The sequence below is a fragment of the Aspergillus udagawae genome (assembly GCF_001078395.1).
Source record: "Aspergillus udagawae IFM 46973 DNA, scaffold_1, whole genome shotgun sequence".
Classification (NCBI taxonomy): Eukaryota; Fungi; Ascomycota; class Eurotiomycetes; order Eurotiales; family Aspergillaceae; genus Aspergillus; species Aspergillus udagawae.
The window spans coordinates 24,200-40,412 of NW_025091264.1; the positions used below are offsets into that span (position 1 = coordinate 24,200).

Sequence of the window (16,213 nt, forward strand, 5' to 3'; positions counted from 1 at the left end):
TGCCAGTATGCCGGCACAACCAGCTTTTATAGACAATCTCGGGCGTCAGGACAATAGCTTTTAATGTGTACTTCCAGTGGTACCCTCCGCTTCTCAATCTGATGGGAGGTATAATCCTGGTCATGATTCCGGAGCTCGGTCTGTCTGGCAGCAACGAAGCTGAGGGGAATGGGAAGGGAGAACAAAGTGACACCAACAAGCAGTAAACATATGGCAATTAAGCAGAGGCGAACGACGGAGGGTGTTTTGAATCCTCTGCGGGCGAAAGGGGGGTCATTCACTCCGGAGAAGATCGTTCTAGAGTCTTTCATATTTTGATTATCGTGAGCTTTAATAGGCAAATGTAGTCTGTATCCAACAAGCTTTTCTTGTGCACACAGTGCACTGTGCACTGCGGAAGTCTATAAGCCTCTTATACTATAGGCAGGGCAATACCTTTCGCCTCGTTGATGGTGTGGACCACGTACCCCCTCCCGCATACCTTCTACGTGCATAAGTACATGGAGCATGTGTGGCCAACATATTTTCCGTCATTCATGGAAAGCGCGCCAAATCCTCCTTCACACATTCCTAACGTTGGTGATTTTATACTCCTTCATTGTATACATAATACGGAACTTCGAAGGCATGAATACATGACGTTCAATAATAATGGAACGAAATCCCCAGTACTTACCGGATGCTCCTTTCCTAGACTAATTCTGCTTGGCGCTTTTGACCTGCAATCTGCGGTTCAAGTCGCTTGGAACTTACCCCAGGTCTCAAGTTCTCTGCGAGTACGCTAGCCGGAATCTTGAACGCTTCAAGAGCGCCGTGGGTGTCAGCATCCTCGACCATGGTTGGCAAATGATGATCTGGCTCGTGACTTATCCCCCAACGTAATAAACCCACCCTGGCTTTCACTTGCCAATAAGTCGGCACAACCAGCTTGTGTAAACAATCTCGAGCATCAGGACACCTGTTGTCAATATGGTGCCTTCCAGGTCCCGGCCAGAGAGTCGCCATATCCTGGGAGTGCGATTTGCGTGCCAGCGAGGAAGCTCAAGGGAATGGGAAAAGGGAGCAACCAAACTCCAAAGAATTAGGACTGTAGTAAAGAGACTGTACCGGAGCTGGGAGGGTGCTTTGATGCGGGTCTGCACCATAGTAGGGTGACAGTCTGAGAAGATTACTTGAGGTCTTCCATCATATTCAAATTATCGTGCGCGCAATAATCAGTCTCTATCTGTGCTTCACATTTGAGCTCTCGTTCCAGGACGGCTCAGGCATCGAAAAGAATCTCATATCCATGGATCAAGGCCATTCCTTCCGGATATTCCCGCCAGCTGATCTCCATTCCACTTCCTACATTCCAGCAATGTAGGTGTGGTTATATCAGCAGCAGTCATCCACTTAACCTAAATAAGTGATTGATCCTATTTAACACATGACCAACAGGTCTCCTTTTTGCACTCGTCTGATTTCATTCCTTGTCATGAGTGAATCCGGAGCTTAACTGGCGTGTTGGCTAATAATCAAGAGTACCTGATAATCCAGAAGGAGCAGAACAATTGAACAGTGGCGACAAAATAAATCCATTTGTTCCTGCTTTAGTTCTGACATGTAACTTTTTAGATCTACAAGCATTTCTCTTTGTTCCGCCACCTAAAAATGCGTTGATTAGAACTCGGGCAATGGTCTCACGCTGGTCGCGCGTATGCCAGCCACGAATTCACCGGAATGATGGTATGCTGATCGAATTGGACGTCGCTGTACGGCGGTTGTGCATCTCTCGTCCAGTCCAGCCGCACCTCTGGTCGGAAAACCAAGCAGTGAGACGAGCCTCCTAAATGAAACGTGCCTAGTTCATCTCCCTTCATAACTTTCTGGCCTTCATGTACTGCTATATCGCAACTGGAGATCTCGTCCATGCCAACGGCAATAAAGCACATGAGCCCAATGGCTGGGTTATCAGCCTCTATGAAGATAAGAGCCCGCGTTCCCACAGCTGTGATATACCGCTGGGAGAGATTCGGACCGGAAGGGTCAGGTATATTACGGTCACCAGGTACTTCGGGGAATCCATACTCTCGCAGCGCAGAAAAATAGGTTCCTTTAACCATCTTGGTTTTCCTGACTGTGCCAGAGACGGGCGAATGCCAACGATGGTAGCATTCGGCAGCGAGCCACGCTTGGTAGACTGTTCCGCAGACGAACTTGTCCACAGTCTCATCAAAGTCCAACATATCGGCGAGTGAGTACGGCTGACCCTTAAGCCAAAAGCGAGCCTTTTTCTGCACATTCTGTTCGCACCGGTAAACCACCGACTCGCAGGCATTTACGAGAACGGCTTTACTCGGCTCATCCGGATCATGGTCCATGTCCGGGTGGTCGACCGGTCGGACGTCTTGACGAAATCTGCGAGCAAAAAAGTCGTCCCAAGTGGCAAAGCCCCAGTATTTATCCTTGGGGTTGCAGACGTAGATGTCCTCAAACGATTTCTTGATGCCATTCGGCCAGTACGGGGAGGCTTTTTCAGTCATGAGCTTGAGAGGCTCATCGGTAAACCAGGACGGGAGAACTTCCTTGGAATCCCTGGTCGGGTCCCGAAGATAATCCCCGTGTGCCTTGAGAATTTCCCTCAGGCAGGTATTGACTTTCTGATTTTTGAAGAACTCGTATCCGCTTTCTGTTGCCATGGGCCAGTTGAAAAGGGCATTGAATGGGACACCAATCAGACCAGCTTTGTATGCATCATGTTCCCAAGACGGTGCTGTGTACAAAATATTGTTGATGCATTGCACCATATGTTGATAGTCTGTGATCCGGCCAAATTGGCCACTAGGGTCGAAATCATAGGTCGGTGTTGGGGGAACTTCTTTGAGCATTTTATTAGCCAGCTCCCCAAGTCCTAGTTCTTTCTTATTGAGTAGATCTAAGAAGTTTTGAACCGCTTTGTCCAACTTGGAGACCGGGTGGTCTGCGGCCTTCTTGATTACGTTCGTGCGCCATCTATGGATGGCTCCAAAATCCGTGGACGCCCATGGGTCACGAGGAGGGACTTGCACTGCGGATGTTGCCATAGTCGAGTAAAGCGAGTACAGGATAAGCTGATTGGTAGGAGGTACTGAGAACTGATTCAGATATAAGACGTTGTTGGATGTGCTACATATACCTCGCCGTCCCTCCATCAGGACACAGCGTATCCGAACTTCCCGAAGTCATGATGTACAAGACTGGATAAAATCGAAGTCATTCGACTTGTTCTAAGAGTTAGACTAGCATGATAGAACCAACATACTGACGCTGGAAAACGGCCGCGACCGTTAATGAGATCGAAATGCGGGTTTCCGGACCAATGAACACTCGGATGTGATTTCCTTCCCCAGCAGAAATAATAAATGTGATATCATCCCTCCAATACAAACTTCTTCCGATATATCCTATAGATATTTTTGATTCCGATTCTTCCTTAAATGCTATTTACTTCCGCTTGCAGCTAACCAGTATAGAATGCAACGCTTGCCACTCTAATTTACACGATGGAGTTTGGTTAGCTCTCCACCAATATAGTTATGGTTGCAGAATTCGCCTTCCAATATTCAAGCTGGCCTTTTCCACAATCCAGTATCGTCTGTAAGTAAATAGGTGGCTCGTAGCAGTCAAATTCATGCTAGGGACCGCTGAGTGACCTCTCTTCATTAACACTCACGCTGGCCCTGCCTCTATTTTTGATTTTTCACTCAAATCATTACTTCCCTATACAAAGAGTAGGTGTCTACTGGGCGTAACGTCTCTCGAGGTTTTGGGAATATCCTCCGCCATTCCGTAGCTTGACTATGGATTCTGTCCTTTTGCTCAAGCGCCGAGGGTTATCGAACCATATTCATGTCCATGACCATGGGAAACCGTGGGGTTAAAGGTAGGAATTTATCGTGGCTGCGCCGAACTGTTGCCCTTCGAATATTACTTGAATAGATTTACTGTTCCTACCGACACTCAACCTGTCAATTACGCTACGGACGATCTGGCTCTCCTGCTACCGAAATGAATGATATAATGACCAGGATCAACTTAGGCACACAGCTGACGAGGTAAAAGAGGATCTAGCTGGATTGTGATTTCTCATGCGCTCAGCTTATCCATTCTTAAATTCATTTCAGAGGCATCTCCTGATGCTCTGGAACGCCTGATTTTGTGCTTTGGCTGTCTTGAATCAGAAATATTTCGCGCCTACAAGGTGGTTCTGAGCTTGTTGGAGCCAGCTGCTTTCATTGGTACAGCGGATATGGAACGGACGAGAAGTTGCGCTGCGAGTATATACAATGCTATCCCAACCCTTTACCCTAGCTAACATGTTCAGTAATTAAGCTTCAGATGCTTGGCTCAAAACTTAGGAGCCGGAAATCACGGGTGCCTTATAGATTCCAGGGTCCTTGGGCTAGGAAATTCAGCTCTTGTATGTTCTGGTGCTAATCGTTCAAGCCTGATTTGACAGAAGTTTGACGGTTACCGGCTCATTGGCTGATTTGCCTGCATACTCTGCATGTGTCACCTAACCATGGCCAACAAATCACGCCTAAAAGGAAACAATTCGTCCCTGAGCCAATCTTTCTGGGAATTACAATGCAATCTAAAAGTGTTCCTATCTGAGATGTGACCAAGAGCTGAGGAATCGTTACTAATAATACCTAGTGACCCCCGATGCTCATGTGTGAACAGTTGTTGAAATAAAGAAAGAACATGGCTTCTGCATTTGCAATGTAGTATAGGGAAAAAACACTCCGGAGGGGATAAAAAAACCCCTATGCCGAGACCTAAACCCTGACCACGCAAATTAATACTTAATCAATTATTAAGTTTTCAGCTGCCAAAAGGCCGTCGCTCTTAGGAGTGAGTAAAATCTAATCCATGTCAACTGGTCGTATGTAGCATCTTGCGGCAACAATATCATCACCGGAAAGTGACTTTCCACCACGGACGTCGGGAATAGCCGGTGATCCATGGCAGAAAGGTTGGCTGTAGTATAGTCCATTAGCATATGTCATTCAGTTTAAAAAGTTCATGACATACTCATAGAGATCGCAGACTATGTCAACTCCGACTAATCTGCGGGGATTCACTTTAATATATTCTGCTGGATCAGGGCTAAGGGACCATATATTATGTTAGTCTTGTATAAGAGCTACTTGATCTAGCTCACAGGGCCTTGAACTTACTAATTAAACGGTACACATGCTGTAGCATAAGAAGAACGAATAGGTTGCATGTAGTTACCAGCCTAGAAGTATGCCTGCCATACTTAGTAATTTAAAGAAACCACTATTATGCAGAATTCCTTTATTTGCGTACCAGGTCAGTCTCTCTGGTAAAGGCAGCGGGAAGAGCTACGAGTATGGGAACTAACACTTGAGTATAATACATTATAAAATTAAATGAGGATAAGGTATAATTCCGAAGTATTGTATCTGTTACAGATCAATAGCTAGACACAGGGTGAACTTCGCAGGCCAGAGCCCTTCCCCCCTTTTATGCCTGGTTAGCCAGTGCATATGGTCAGGAATACATCACTCTTCACACATACAGTTCAAGTTATTACTATGGTTAGAAAGACTTAAGACCTCTGAGATTAGAAGGAAGTGTAATTGGAAAACCTGTACACTAAGCACGGTGATTGTCGTTGATATCACTACCATACAGGGTAAGGGATTCAAACAGGCTAGTCACAGGTTTTGGTGGTTAGATTCCTAGGGTTACATTTCTCCGAATTTGCCGAATCTGAATAATCCTAGTGACTGCGCATCTAAAGATGATGTTCGGGTCGTCATTGACGTGGCCTATTGGGCCGATTTTGCAGTGCTATAGTATGTAATAACATCCTGGATCCTTTATAAAGTTACTGAATTTGTCAACGTCAACCAACAATGCTTTACCCCACAGAGAAACACTCTTGATTTACGTACCAGCGAACTACTAATTTACTAGTCAGGCTCTTAGCAGAATAAATTCATGGACTGTCTTTACCCTGTTATGTTACGTTACTCTGTATAGATGATCTCATACACTCAGTCATAGGATCATCTACTCATCTTTGCGTCTAACATCCATACTCACAACCTTCTCAGAAGGTCTATGAAGGATACATATGACAAATCCCTTTCTACTATCTTGGAAGACAAGGTTAGTCTTGCATCTCATATAGGTTCATATGATTTAAGACCCAGGTTTCTTCATTAAGCATACAGTGAAGTAGATACCACATTATAATGCACAATAATGCACGTGAATTACAGTAGCTTATGGCTGTCCTCATATTAAGCAACCCTTAGTCATTGTAATCCCCTTAGATCCACTCTAATAACACTGCAAAGGCCATCTAGCTCTAAGAAAACAAATTTTTCCTCCTAAGACAAAGACTTCAAATCTCCTATACATTTCCTATCTACCTAGACTCCGCTCCCTCCAATGGTGTCTGCGTAGATGATGATGGCTGTTAGATCAATTAAATCTTATGACTAAGGGACTTCCAGGCCATAATTGTGTGGTTCGACGAGTGAACAGTCATTCCTACTACATCATTCCGCGGATGTCCATTGTAGCCCGCAACAAAACAAGGATAATCAGTAACTCTATCGTCCGTCAATTCACATCAGTCATACTCACTCTATCCTACTCCCCTCTGGTGTTACATCTGTGGCCCACGATAGTCCACTAGCGAGGGGTATACGAGAATTAGCGAAGGGTGGCTGCCCTTAAAAACGCGCCTGACTGCGGTAACCTCTTTTGTCCAACTGTGACATCCACTGCCTTCATCAAGGGTGGATGATCAGGTTTTATGTCTGTCCCAGAGTGCATGCGCTTCTCATCAACCATAAGACACGTACGCGTATGAGCGCCGGCTATAGACGGTTCTTCTCCACCTCGTCTTCGTCCACACCCTTTGTTCTCTAGCGTCCTGCCTGTAGCGATCTTAAGGATAACATGGACTCGGATGTATTCAGTCCCAGACTCAGAATGCGCAGTGACCAGGCGTCTGTTGAGATGTCGACCTGTTGCTCCATTGCTCCATTGCTCCATGAAAGACTCCTGAAGTCTGTTGGCATAGAAAGTGTGGAAGGCCAGAGAGCCAATATACACCCATTCTTTGTGTTCAACCAGGGACATGAGAGCTTTGAGACACTGATTACCAACCACTGCGTATTTGAGGATGGCGCATCCCGTAATGTTATGGTTACTGTAGGAGCTATCAAACAGAGCGGCGGCTGGCCCAGCCGGAAGAGCTTAGGTAAGTGACCTGCTTTTTTGACTTATCGGGTTGTGGCCGTGGGGAAGGAGTAGTCATTTATTCTCTTGGTCACTGAGTGATATTGTAGGAGCGATTGATTACAAGCTTCTTTCAGCGTGGTTCTATAATAGGTTATCTAATCCTCTTCTTGAGGGTTGTACTCCAGTACACTTAGATCGAACCTTGACTCCTGCCTGGATATTAGTCTGAGAATAACCTCATTACCAATGACTAAGGTTATTTCTTGTCCCTTCTCAGCTTCAGCAGCAGTTCCGCCTCTTTTACAGTCCATGGTTCGCCCTTTCTGGAGGTCCCATGGGCCTCACTGATATCCTGCCGCGATTGTCCGTCCTCCGCATGGATGGTTGAGCGGCTGTGTGACTGTGTATCTCCTTTCTCACATGTGGGTACAGGGTCAGGCGTGCATTGTGGTAGGACAACTTTAAACAGCCAGGATAGAAACTACAAACATCCATCAAGCAGTAGAGATAAGAAATGAGAACAGAGGCCAGTAAATGAATTCTCTTTTATCCACAATCTATTGGAAACTCAGGGCCGTTTCGGAGCTTGTCTGTCTGATTGCCTCTTATACTTGAATATTTTAGACTGCTCACTAACTTTGCTTGAGTGGGACAGGTCAGGTTAAGCGTTGTGATTAAATGGGCGCAAATCTTGATGACTGTGGCTATCTGAATGATGATTTGTCTGAATACCACCATTGCTGCTGACTGCACCTTCACTGTAGTCTTAATGACTCCCAGGTGTGTTATGAAGAACAGGTGGAGGTTTAGGATAAGGACAGATTGTCTCTGAATCAATAGCGCTATCGCATGGTGGAACTGGCTGTTGTTGATCACTTGCCACCCAGAACCCATTGTTGGCAAGCATCGTGGGGTCAATGGGAATAGTGTCCTGTATATCTGAGAGCCGGAAGATTTCTTCAAAGCTATCTTCTAAGCTAGATATGGTAGGCGACGGCAGACCAGGCTCTGTAATATCCCCTAGAAAGCAGGATAGCTCAATGGGGTTCCCAGTAACTTCTTAGGAATCATGGTGTGCCCTACCTAGGGTTGAGGTGTGAGGTGCTGGTTTACAGGGAGATGTTGTACCGTGCTTCGCGCTCTCCAATCTTAGTGTATTTAGTGGTGGTATAAGTATCTCCCCTGTGTGATTTCGTGGGCTAAGGGGTGCATACGGCTGAGTTTTCGTACTTAAATGCATGCAGACCTCAGCTGGTGGCCGCACAGGAAGGTGATGCTGTGGAATGGGCAAAGTGCTTGGAAGGGACTCAGGACAAGGCTCAGAACAAGGGGAGTTGCTGGTTCTTTGGGAGCGTGAATTAGGTGGTTTAGGAGGGGGGAATGGTTTCCTATGGGGAGGAGCCCATGGCTTGAAGTTGTTCACCTGAAATATAGGGGGCATATTGTATTGTGGGAAGTTGTAATATTCGGGGGCATAGAGTGCTGGGAAGGCAATTGGAGTGAGGGAAGGGGAAGGGCATGAGATGTAAGTAATTACTGGAAATTTGGCAGCTCTTTGGTCTTCTTATATATGCTCTCTCAGCCTATCCAGTCGACCTTTCCATTTCTCCTCTCGGAAGAAGCGAGCCAGGCGAATTTGTGACGGAAAGTCCTGAGCACATACAACAGACTGTATGGGCGCTCAGGAAAAAGACTCGGGAGGAATTCGATAGGAAGCAGGCGGTCATCGACATTGAACGTCAACTGTCTGGGACAGCTCTCAATGACGAGGAAGCCAAGGAAGTCCTCTGGACCGAGGATGAGATGTCACCGGAAAGGATTCACCTGATTTGAGGGTAGATCACTCTTCTTGGATCAGGTGAATATAAAAGCATATGGAGTAATGAAACGGGTTAACCAGACCGAATCACCCGAAGATGGTTAGCGGTAAATTATCAAATGGTATGTACTGTATGCACGTGACCCGTAAAGTCTTGCGGAAGCAAATCTACAACAGCTACCAGGTGCAAAGGCACGGCACAGCATACAAAAACTTTTGGACCAACTTAAAAAATACTTTCACGAGAGGCTTCTAACAGTGGACAAGTGCTCGTTGTAAATGAATATTCCATCTGACTCTGGACATGTGCATGCATGTCGGTGTATCAAAGAGCACATTGTGACTATAACTCAAGATCTAACCCACAGGGAACGGCAGGGAGAGAGAGGGGAACGTCCTATGCTAAAATCGTCACAGAAGAATCAGACCTTCTTCCCCTGATATTCCGCGTATATGCATTTACCATACAAATGCTATCAGCCCGGATTGGCTAACACCTTGCTGCTATAAATACCTATAGTCTTAAGAGGAGATTAAGCAGCTAGTTAAGCTGTTTAGTTAATATAGCTCCTGGGCTCTGATACTACAAACGGATAAAGAAATAGGGCAGGTTTTTACACTATATTAGATAAATATTAATCTCCGTCTTCGACGGACCAGAAGACTACCACCACCGCCTCGAACTATCTGACAACATCACTGACCAAACCATCCTAGTTACGCGCGGTGTAGCTCCACCGAAGTCGTCAACATGCACCCGCCCAGCTATCTCTTGAAGCGAGGCGTGGACACATTATTCTGTATCGGGCGATGGTCGTCAATCAGGCATCTGCATGCCCGTCCATTCTCAACGCAAGTCCAGAAGCAGCGGCGGCTGGAAATCTCGCTATCCTGCGTGATGGAGACAAATTGCACATTGATCTACGGAAGAGGAAGGTGGATGTCCTCATTAGTGACGAAGAATTGCAACAGCAGAGACAGGAGCTGGATACACAAGCAGGATACCCAATGGTTCCTAGCTCGACACCGTGGCAGGAGATATACAGGCTGGAAACCGATCAATTGGGCAATGGCATGGTAATGGGCAAGGCCACCAAGTATCGCGGGCTGGGGCAGCTGGATGGGCCGAGACATAACTAAGGATTTTTATTTGCTCCATGACGTTGGTGTATTTTTATATTCCAGATGCACATTCTACTTCATAATATGCTGCAATAATGGCTCAACAGTGGTATTCGCGCACCGGGAAAAAAAAATCCTAAGAACATACTTCAGCCTATTCTGTCAGCCCAGCCTCGGGTGGACACTGTGCGGCCTGATCGGCTCATATGAGATGGGAGTAGGTGAGATTAGGCTATCAGCTATTGATACTCAATTTTTGACCATTGACAACGTACCGACCCGTCAGTGTCTTTGATATGACGTGTTCCTAGTAGTCTGTTTGCAACTCAATGAGACGAATAACAAGAAAAGTTGGCTGTGGCGTAGCTGAACGAAAATCATTTACTCTGGTCAATTAGAGTGTACTACATCATCAGAAGTTTGTCATGTCATTGATAAGGGATTAAGATAGGTATAATTTGATATGATTTGTGTAGTAACCGCAGATCCACATGGCCGAATGCGGTGTTGCACAGCTGGAATTTAGAAGTGACGTTATAATGTAGTAGCGAGGAGAAGTAGCCGTCATTGACTGCATTGTTCAAGACAATGATAGGTTGTTAGATGCTATAGTGGACAGTCAAGTCCTTGAATTTGCAGGGACGAATTCAGCTCGAACCCATATCTGAGATGATGTGTTATGTCAATGCAAGTCTTCAGCTCTGTCTGCAAAACAGGGTTCGTAATGGAAATACAAACTGTGTAATTGCATGTTTCTCGCAAAATTTGCAAACTTGTATACAGTTTATTATGGCTCAACTGTCCACAATTAGATCGTACCAGTCCAGCTTACATCTTACTGCCAATGATCAAAATGGCTGCCCAACGACTTGGTACGCTACATCCAACCAGCATGGCTATATCGCATACTGACCTTACACAGAGTACATTCAAAAATTCCTCACCACACTATACACCGATGATGATTTTTTGAATGACTTCCTGCGCTGTTGCAGTGACCCTGATGAGAATGACGGACTCAAACTTCTCAACGAAAAGGGATTCGCCTTCCAATCTGGCGACATCGATCTCGTCGACCAGCTTCGTGCACCAACCCGGGATTTACTAGTCCTTCGACTAGCTGGTGGTGCCTATCGATTCCGTACCAATGACGCTGGGTTTTGGGAGTTGATGGTTGATTCTAAAGAGAAGCTTATCTACAGTATGTTCAAACGAGTTAGTTCATATGTTGACCAGAACTAATTGGTTACAAGTTGATTCCAAACCGGTCGAGAACACGAACGTCGATAAGGATGGAAATGTATCCTTTACCCACTCCGACTATACCTTCCAGTTACAGTTTCAGTATCCCTGGATCGTGGGCGAAAAACAGCCCGATCGACTGGGCTTTTCAGGCAAGATATCAAAAGGAGCTGCTGCCACCGCCCAGGCGATCGAGGGCCACCGGTTCTTTCCTTTCGGCAATGCGTTTGATTCCAATCCGCCCCGGAACCCAGACATGCCATATAGTCAGACGGCACCAGAAGATGTGATGGAGATGGTTGACGACTTCCGGGAGGACCTGGCGAACAAGTCACTCGCGGTGGTGATTGATTTGATAGATACACGCTGTCAACCAGACTCGCAGCCACAGTTCGTGGAAATCATAAAATGGCAATGGCGAAAGCCAAAAGGAGATGAAATGTTAGGGGGTGCAAGTGTCGGCCTCACAGCGCTGGGTTTTGCTCTTCGCTCGATCGATTATCTCGGCAAAGGTTGGGATAATCTATTCGGTGGTGCGATCGGGGCACTAGGCGGAGCGCTCAGTCAGAGCGTCAGGAGCAGATGGGTCGAGGACGATAAAAGACGGATGACGAACAAAGTATTGTGTTATAAGCTGGAAGGCCTGCAAACCCACTTGGACACTGCAGCAAAGCAGTTGGTCAATGGCGTCCCGGATACACAGCTGAGAAATACGGAGTACATTAAGCAGCTCCGGGTCCAGTTCCGAAATGACCACTATATTCCCTGGGCAAAAGGTTTGATGAATGACTTCATTTACAATAAGTACTGGCTTATGCACCGGTTCTGGAAGAACGAGTTCCTCGAGGGATATAAGGAAGCACTGGAATCTCGATTCGACAAGCACATGCCCGAGGCGTCGTTGAATGCGTTATTTGATTCTCTCTTGAAGCAGCGATGGGCAGAGGAAGTGGCGCCGCAGAAGCTCGAAAAGCTGGCTCAGAATCTAGAGAGCCGTGAGGATGAATACAAGAGGAACGCTGCTGAAATTGACAAACGAGATGGTCTATCAGATGAAGCGAGGGCGAAGGAAAAGGCAAAGATCAAGAACAAATTTGAAAAAGACAAGGAAGAAATTGAAAAAGAGCGGAGCTCAATCGACAAGGATACTAACGATATTAAGGAACGTGTGGCCAAAAATGAAGCTGAACAGCTCAGGAAGTCCATTGAACAGGATACCGAAAAGGCCAGACAAACAGAAGAAAATAGGGTCAAGGAAGAAAAGGAGCGGCGCAGATAGTTTAGCAGTGCCAGTACTTTTCAGTTTATAGTGGATTTACTATCCATTGGCAATGAATTCGCATCTTTGCTCATTTGCACACATCTTCGGAATTCAAGCTATAGAAAACTCTATAGTTGCTCTACTGTCATGATATTCCTAGTAGTTCCGTGATACCTGTTTAATGATTATTCAGAGGAAGAGACAGACTGATTTCTTATGGAAATACTACAAGTATCGATTTTCTATGCAGTGTATCAGGGTTGAATTCTTATTACAATTTAGTACAAAAGCAGTGGAATTGATGCTACCGTGCAGTATGGGTCTCTCTCAGGGAAGAGCAAGCCGTGTTTATCCTATGCAGAAACTACTACGATCTAAACACAGCAGACTGACATGATGTATGATGCCCTCAGGTCTTCGGCCGGAACAAAATGTCGAATTCTAGACATGCGTTTTTGGCATCATCTAGATTCAATCCGTCGTTGTCCTCCCGCACAATCATGATATTCCATGTCGTAAATGGCCCGACCAAAGCATAGGGATCATTGTCGCCGCCTTTCGCCGACGGGGTGAACGCCGCCGAGTCGATCTCGCCGTTGACTGTCCCGTCGCCGGTGTAATTCCTGTCATCGAGTTTGTAGCGGAAGTTGGTTTTGACTGGCTGATGATCGTAGAAATGGGACCCATTCATTTCATCCATAATGGTATCCGTGCCCTCATGGGTGATCCACACATCCAAGAAGCCACTTTTGGTGGTCACATTGTCGACGTAGAAACATACCCTAGTGACGCGTACGTCGACCCTTTCCGACCCGAACAGGTGGCTTGTGGTACCGGGCATCACTGTCTGGGGCGTAATAGTGATAGGAATGATAATCCTCTTGTCGGTGGGCATCGACTCTCGCAGGTACATGGCAGCGTTTGAAAGGGGGTATTTGATCCCTTTCATCTGTTGTGGAGGGCGGCCCCAAGCTTCTGCTCGCTCCCCGTACGCAGTAATTAGACTATTATTGATCCGGTACAACATGGTTTGGTTGAACGTGGAGAAATTGAAGTTCTGCATCTCCTCTCCAATGATGTTCCGATTATCCAAGGCACAGAAATGGTATGCGTTTTGCATTCCTTGCAGCCAAACCTGCACACCAGTCAAGGCGTTGGTATACATGGTCCGCATGAACGCCGTCAGAGTTGGATGTTCCATGCCGAGCACATTGTATTCTTTGCGGACCAGATCTTTCTTCTTCGCTTCGAGGGTATCTATCTCGGCCAAATAGCGGACTAGAAGCTGGACATCCAGTGAGTAGCTGAGTACAGCCGAGTTCCGCCTCTGGACGGCGTCTGTTTGACTCGTTAGATTAAACATCAGAGTAAAGAATAGACACATACTAATATAGTTTTTAAAATCATCTTTGACCTTTTTCAGAGTGGGATCGCCCAGCTTTGTACTAAACTCGTTGAGGAATGCTTCCATTTTCGACTCGAGGATTGCCAGTTTCGAACCGCCAGCATCATTAAAGTCAACACTGCCATCCTTCTGCACCTCATACCCTTCTTTCAAACTGGCAATGGATCCATTGATACGCTTGATATTGTTCAAGAGGTATCTTCTGTCAATAGTAACCCCTGAATCATTCTGAATTTTTGTCGCCGACTTGTAGGCAAGATCAAGACCCTCATTCGCAATCATCCATGCTGATCCTTCCGTAAAAATAATCTGGCCCAGTGCCGAGGTCAAATCTTCAAAATTAAATCCCAGCAGCCTTGACACCTTATCTTTCAGATTATCCAGGGTCTGCGTGAGCCGCACCTTGAATATGCTCATTGTTTCTTCCGCTACTGATATTTTGCGCGTCACTGAATCCATATCATGGCGTACTGTCTCGATTAAATCCCGACTTTGGGAAATTGACCGCTCGCAAGTACTCTCACGCTCTTGGATGGCTTGTCTCTTTTTATCTGTGGAGATGTCTTCCTTCAAGTATTTGATATAGACGTCCTCAATACTCTTGAGCTCCTGCAAAAAGGACTTGGCGTACGTCGCATAGAAGGCAAACGACGCACGTGGGACTTTAATAGGAGTCTTTTTCGGTTGTGCCTCGGCAATATACAATTCTCTTAGGCTGCTCTCAACCTCCTTGCGGATATTGCGCAGCTCCTGGATCGACACAGGCTCTTCCCCGTCGTTGCCACTGACAATGTGCAAACTAGGCTCTGCAGCCCGATAGGCCTCACCAAGGCGTGTCTTGGATAGATCCTTTCGCGCAGTAGAGTCTCCCAGAAACGACAGCCGGACCTTCAAGCGCTCGAGGAAAGTCAATGCCCTGGCTCGACTATTGTCAGTATTCAAAAAGAGAAGCGTCTTAGCCTTGCTCAACAGCATTTGGCACTGCACGGGATGCAGAAAGCAGGTCGAGGTAGCATGGATTGTTGCCGGTTCATCGGCAATCACCACCGACTTCGTTCCATTTGCCCCTTCAGTTCCACTTTTTCCCTGTCCTGTTGGCCCCGTTCCTCCAGTTCCCCAGGCTCCTCCTTTGACGTCAATCGCCTTGATCATATCGTTGCGTAACTTGTCCCCAGGTCGAAGCAGATGGCTATATGCATGAAACAGCAACTCCCCGAAATCGTTTCTCTGCGACTGTAGGATTTGCTCTGCATCTTGCATATTCTCCGGCAATGGGAATATTTCTTTGATTCTGTCATTCACTGTCATTTCGTCCACCCAGGCATCGATCATATCGGAAAATGCCGCTGGCCATTTCTTCTCCTCGTCAGCGAGCTGCTCAAGTAACTGGCGACATAGAAGTACGGCCATTTTGAACGGACGTTCCAGAAGGACAGTGGCATTTCCTCCATCGCCACCGTCTCCGCCGTTCTCCAGAGGCTGGCCTCGTGTCGTCGCGATGCCGCTCCAACCGTCGCCGCCTCGCACTAGCAATTGTCAATTTAGACCATATAAGGTAGACGAAGAGAAGAAGAACGAACAGTTGATCTGCAGGTGATCTAGATCAGAGCCTTGAAGCTCCTCTATGTACAACTGCATGTTGCCACCGGGCCATCCGTTTGGGTGGTCCCTGGTCGCATGTTTCCCTGGGATTCCCAGTGTGACTCTCTTGTTATCTTTTTGAAAGCCGTATATCTGATATGTGAATAGATTGAAGTAGCCCAAAGATCTATTTGGGCTTGTCTTATCTTTGGGTGGATTATCATCATGCGTCCATGTCAGGTCGTCACTAAATTCGAAACTCTCCACGTACAGAGAGACAGAGACTTTCAGCTCCTTCGGGCGAAAGGAATCGGGGGAGACCCAGATGATCAGATTTGGATTGTTCAACGGGTATTGGATTTTGTCAGGATCCATGATGCAAGCTTAAGTTGTCTGTGAATCATTGTCCTAGAAACCAGCTGCATCTGTGCTTTTTATGTACATGGGCGATGTTTGCAAAATATAAATGTGTAATTTTTAATTTTTATTACAGAAATACATCATTGTGGCTGTAATGTGTGATGTGATGAGTTGTCAA

The 16,213-nt window shown here is 46.3% G+C and overlaps 4 protein-coding genes across 4 annotated transcripts; 2 read left to right on the forward strand and 2 right to left on the reverse strand.

Moving 5' to 3' along the window:
• Nucleotides 1-1,679: 1,679 nt before the first annotated feature.
• Aud_000004 (uncharacterized protein) lies at nt 1,680-3,062 on the reverse strand (the record flags this gene model as incomplete). Its single annotated transcript, XM_043285521.1, has 1 exon — nt 1,680-3,062. The coding sequence occupies one exon, from the start codon at nt 3,060-3,062 to the stop codon at nt 1,680-1,682; it is 1,383 nt and encodes a 460-aa protein (XP_043141456.1).
• Nucleotides 3,063-9,874: 6,812 nt separating this feature from the next.
• On the forward strand, nt 9,875-10,204 carry Aud_000005 (uncharacterized protein; the record flags this gene model as incomplete). Its single annotated transcript, XM_043285522.1, has 1 exon — nt 9,875-10,204. The coding sequence occupies one exon, from the start codon at nt 9,875-9,877 to the stop codon at nt 10,202-10,204; it is 330 nt and encodes a 109-aa protein (XP_043141457.1).
• An 835-nt stretch (nt 10,205-11,039) lies between these two features.
• Aud_000006 (uncharacterized protein) lies at nt 11,040-12,707 on the forward strand (the record flags this gene model as incomplete). The annotated part of the gene is made up of 3 exons (XM_043285523.1): nt 11,040-11,058; nt 11,109-11,387; nt 11,440-12,707. 3 exons carry the CDS (start codon nt 11,040-11,042, stop codon nt 12,705-12,707), a joined length of 1,566 nt encoding a protein of 521 aa, XP_043141458.1.
• Nucleotides 12,708-13,098: 391 nt separating this feature from the next.
• Nucleotides 13,099-16,050, reverse strand: Aud_000007 (uncharacterized protein; the record flags this gene model as incomplete). The annotated part of the gene is made up of 3 exons (XM_043285524.1): nt 13,099-14,027; nt 14,076-15,620; nt 15,675-16,050. The coding sequence occupies 3 exons, from the start codon at nt 16,048-16,050 to the stop codon at nt 13,099-13,101; spliced, it is 2,850 nt and encodes a 949-aa protein (XP_043141459.1).
• Between the last annotated feature and the right edge of the window lie 163 nt (nt 16,051-16,213).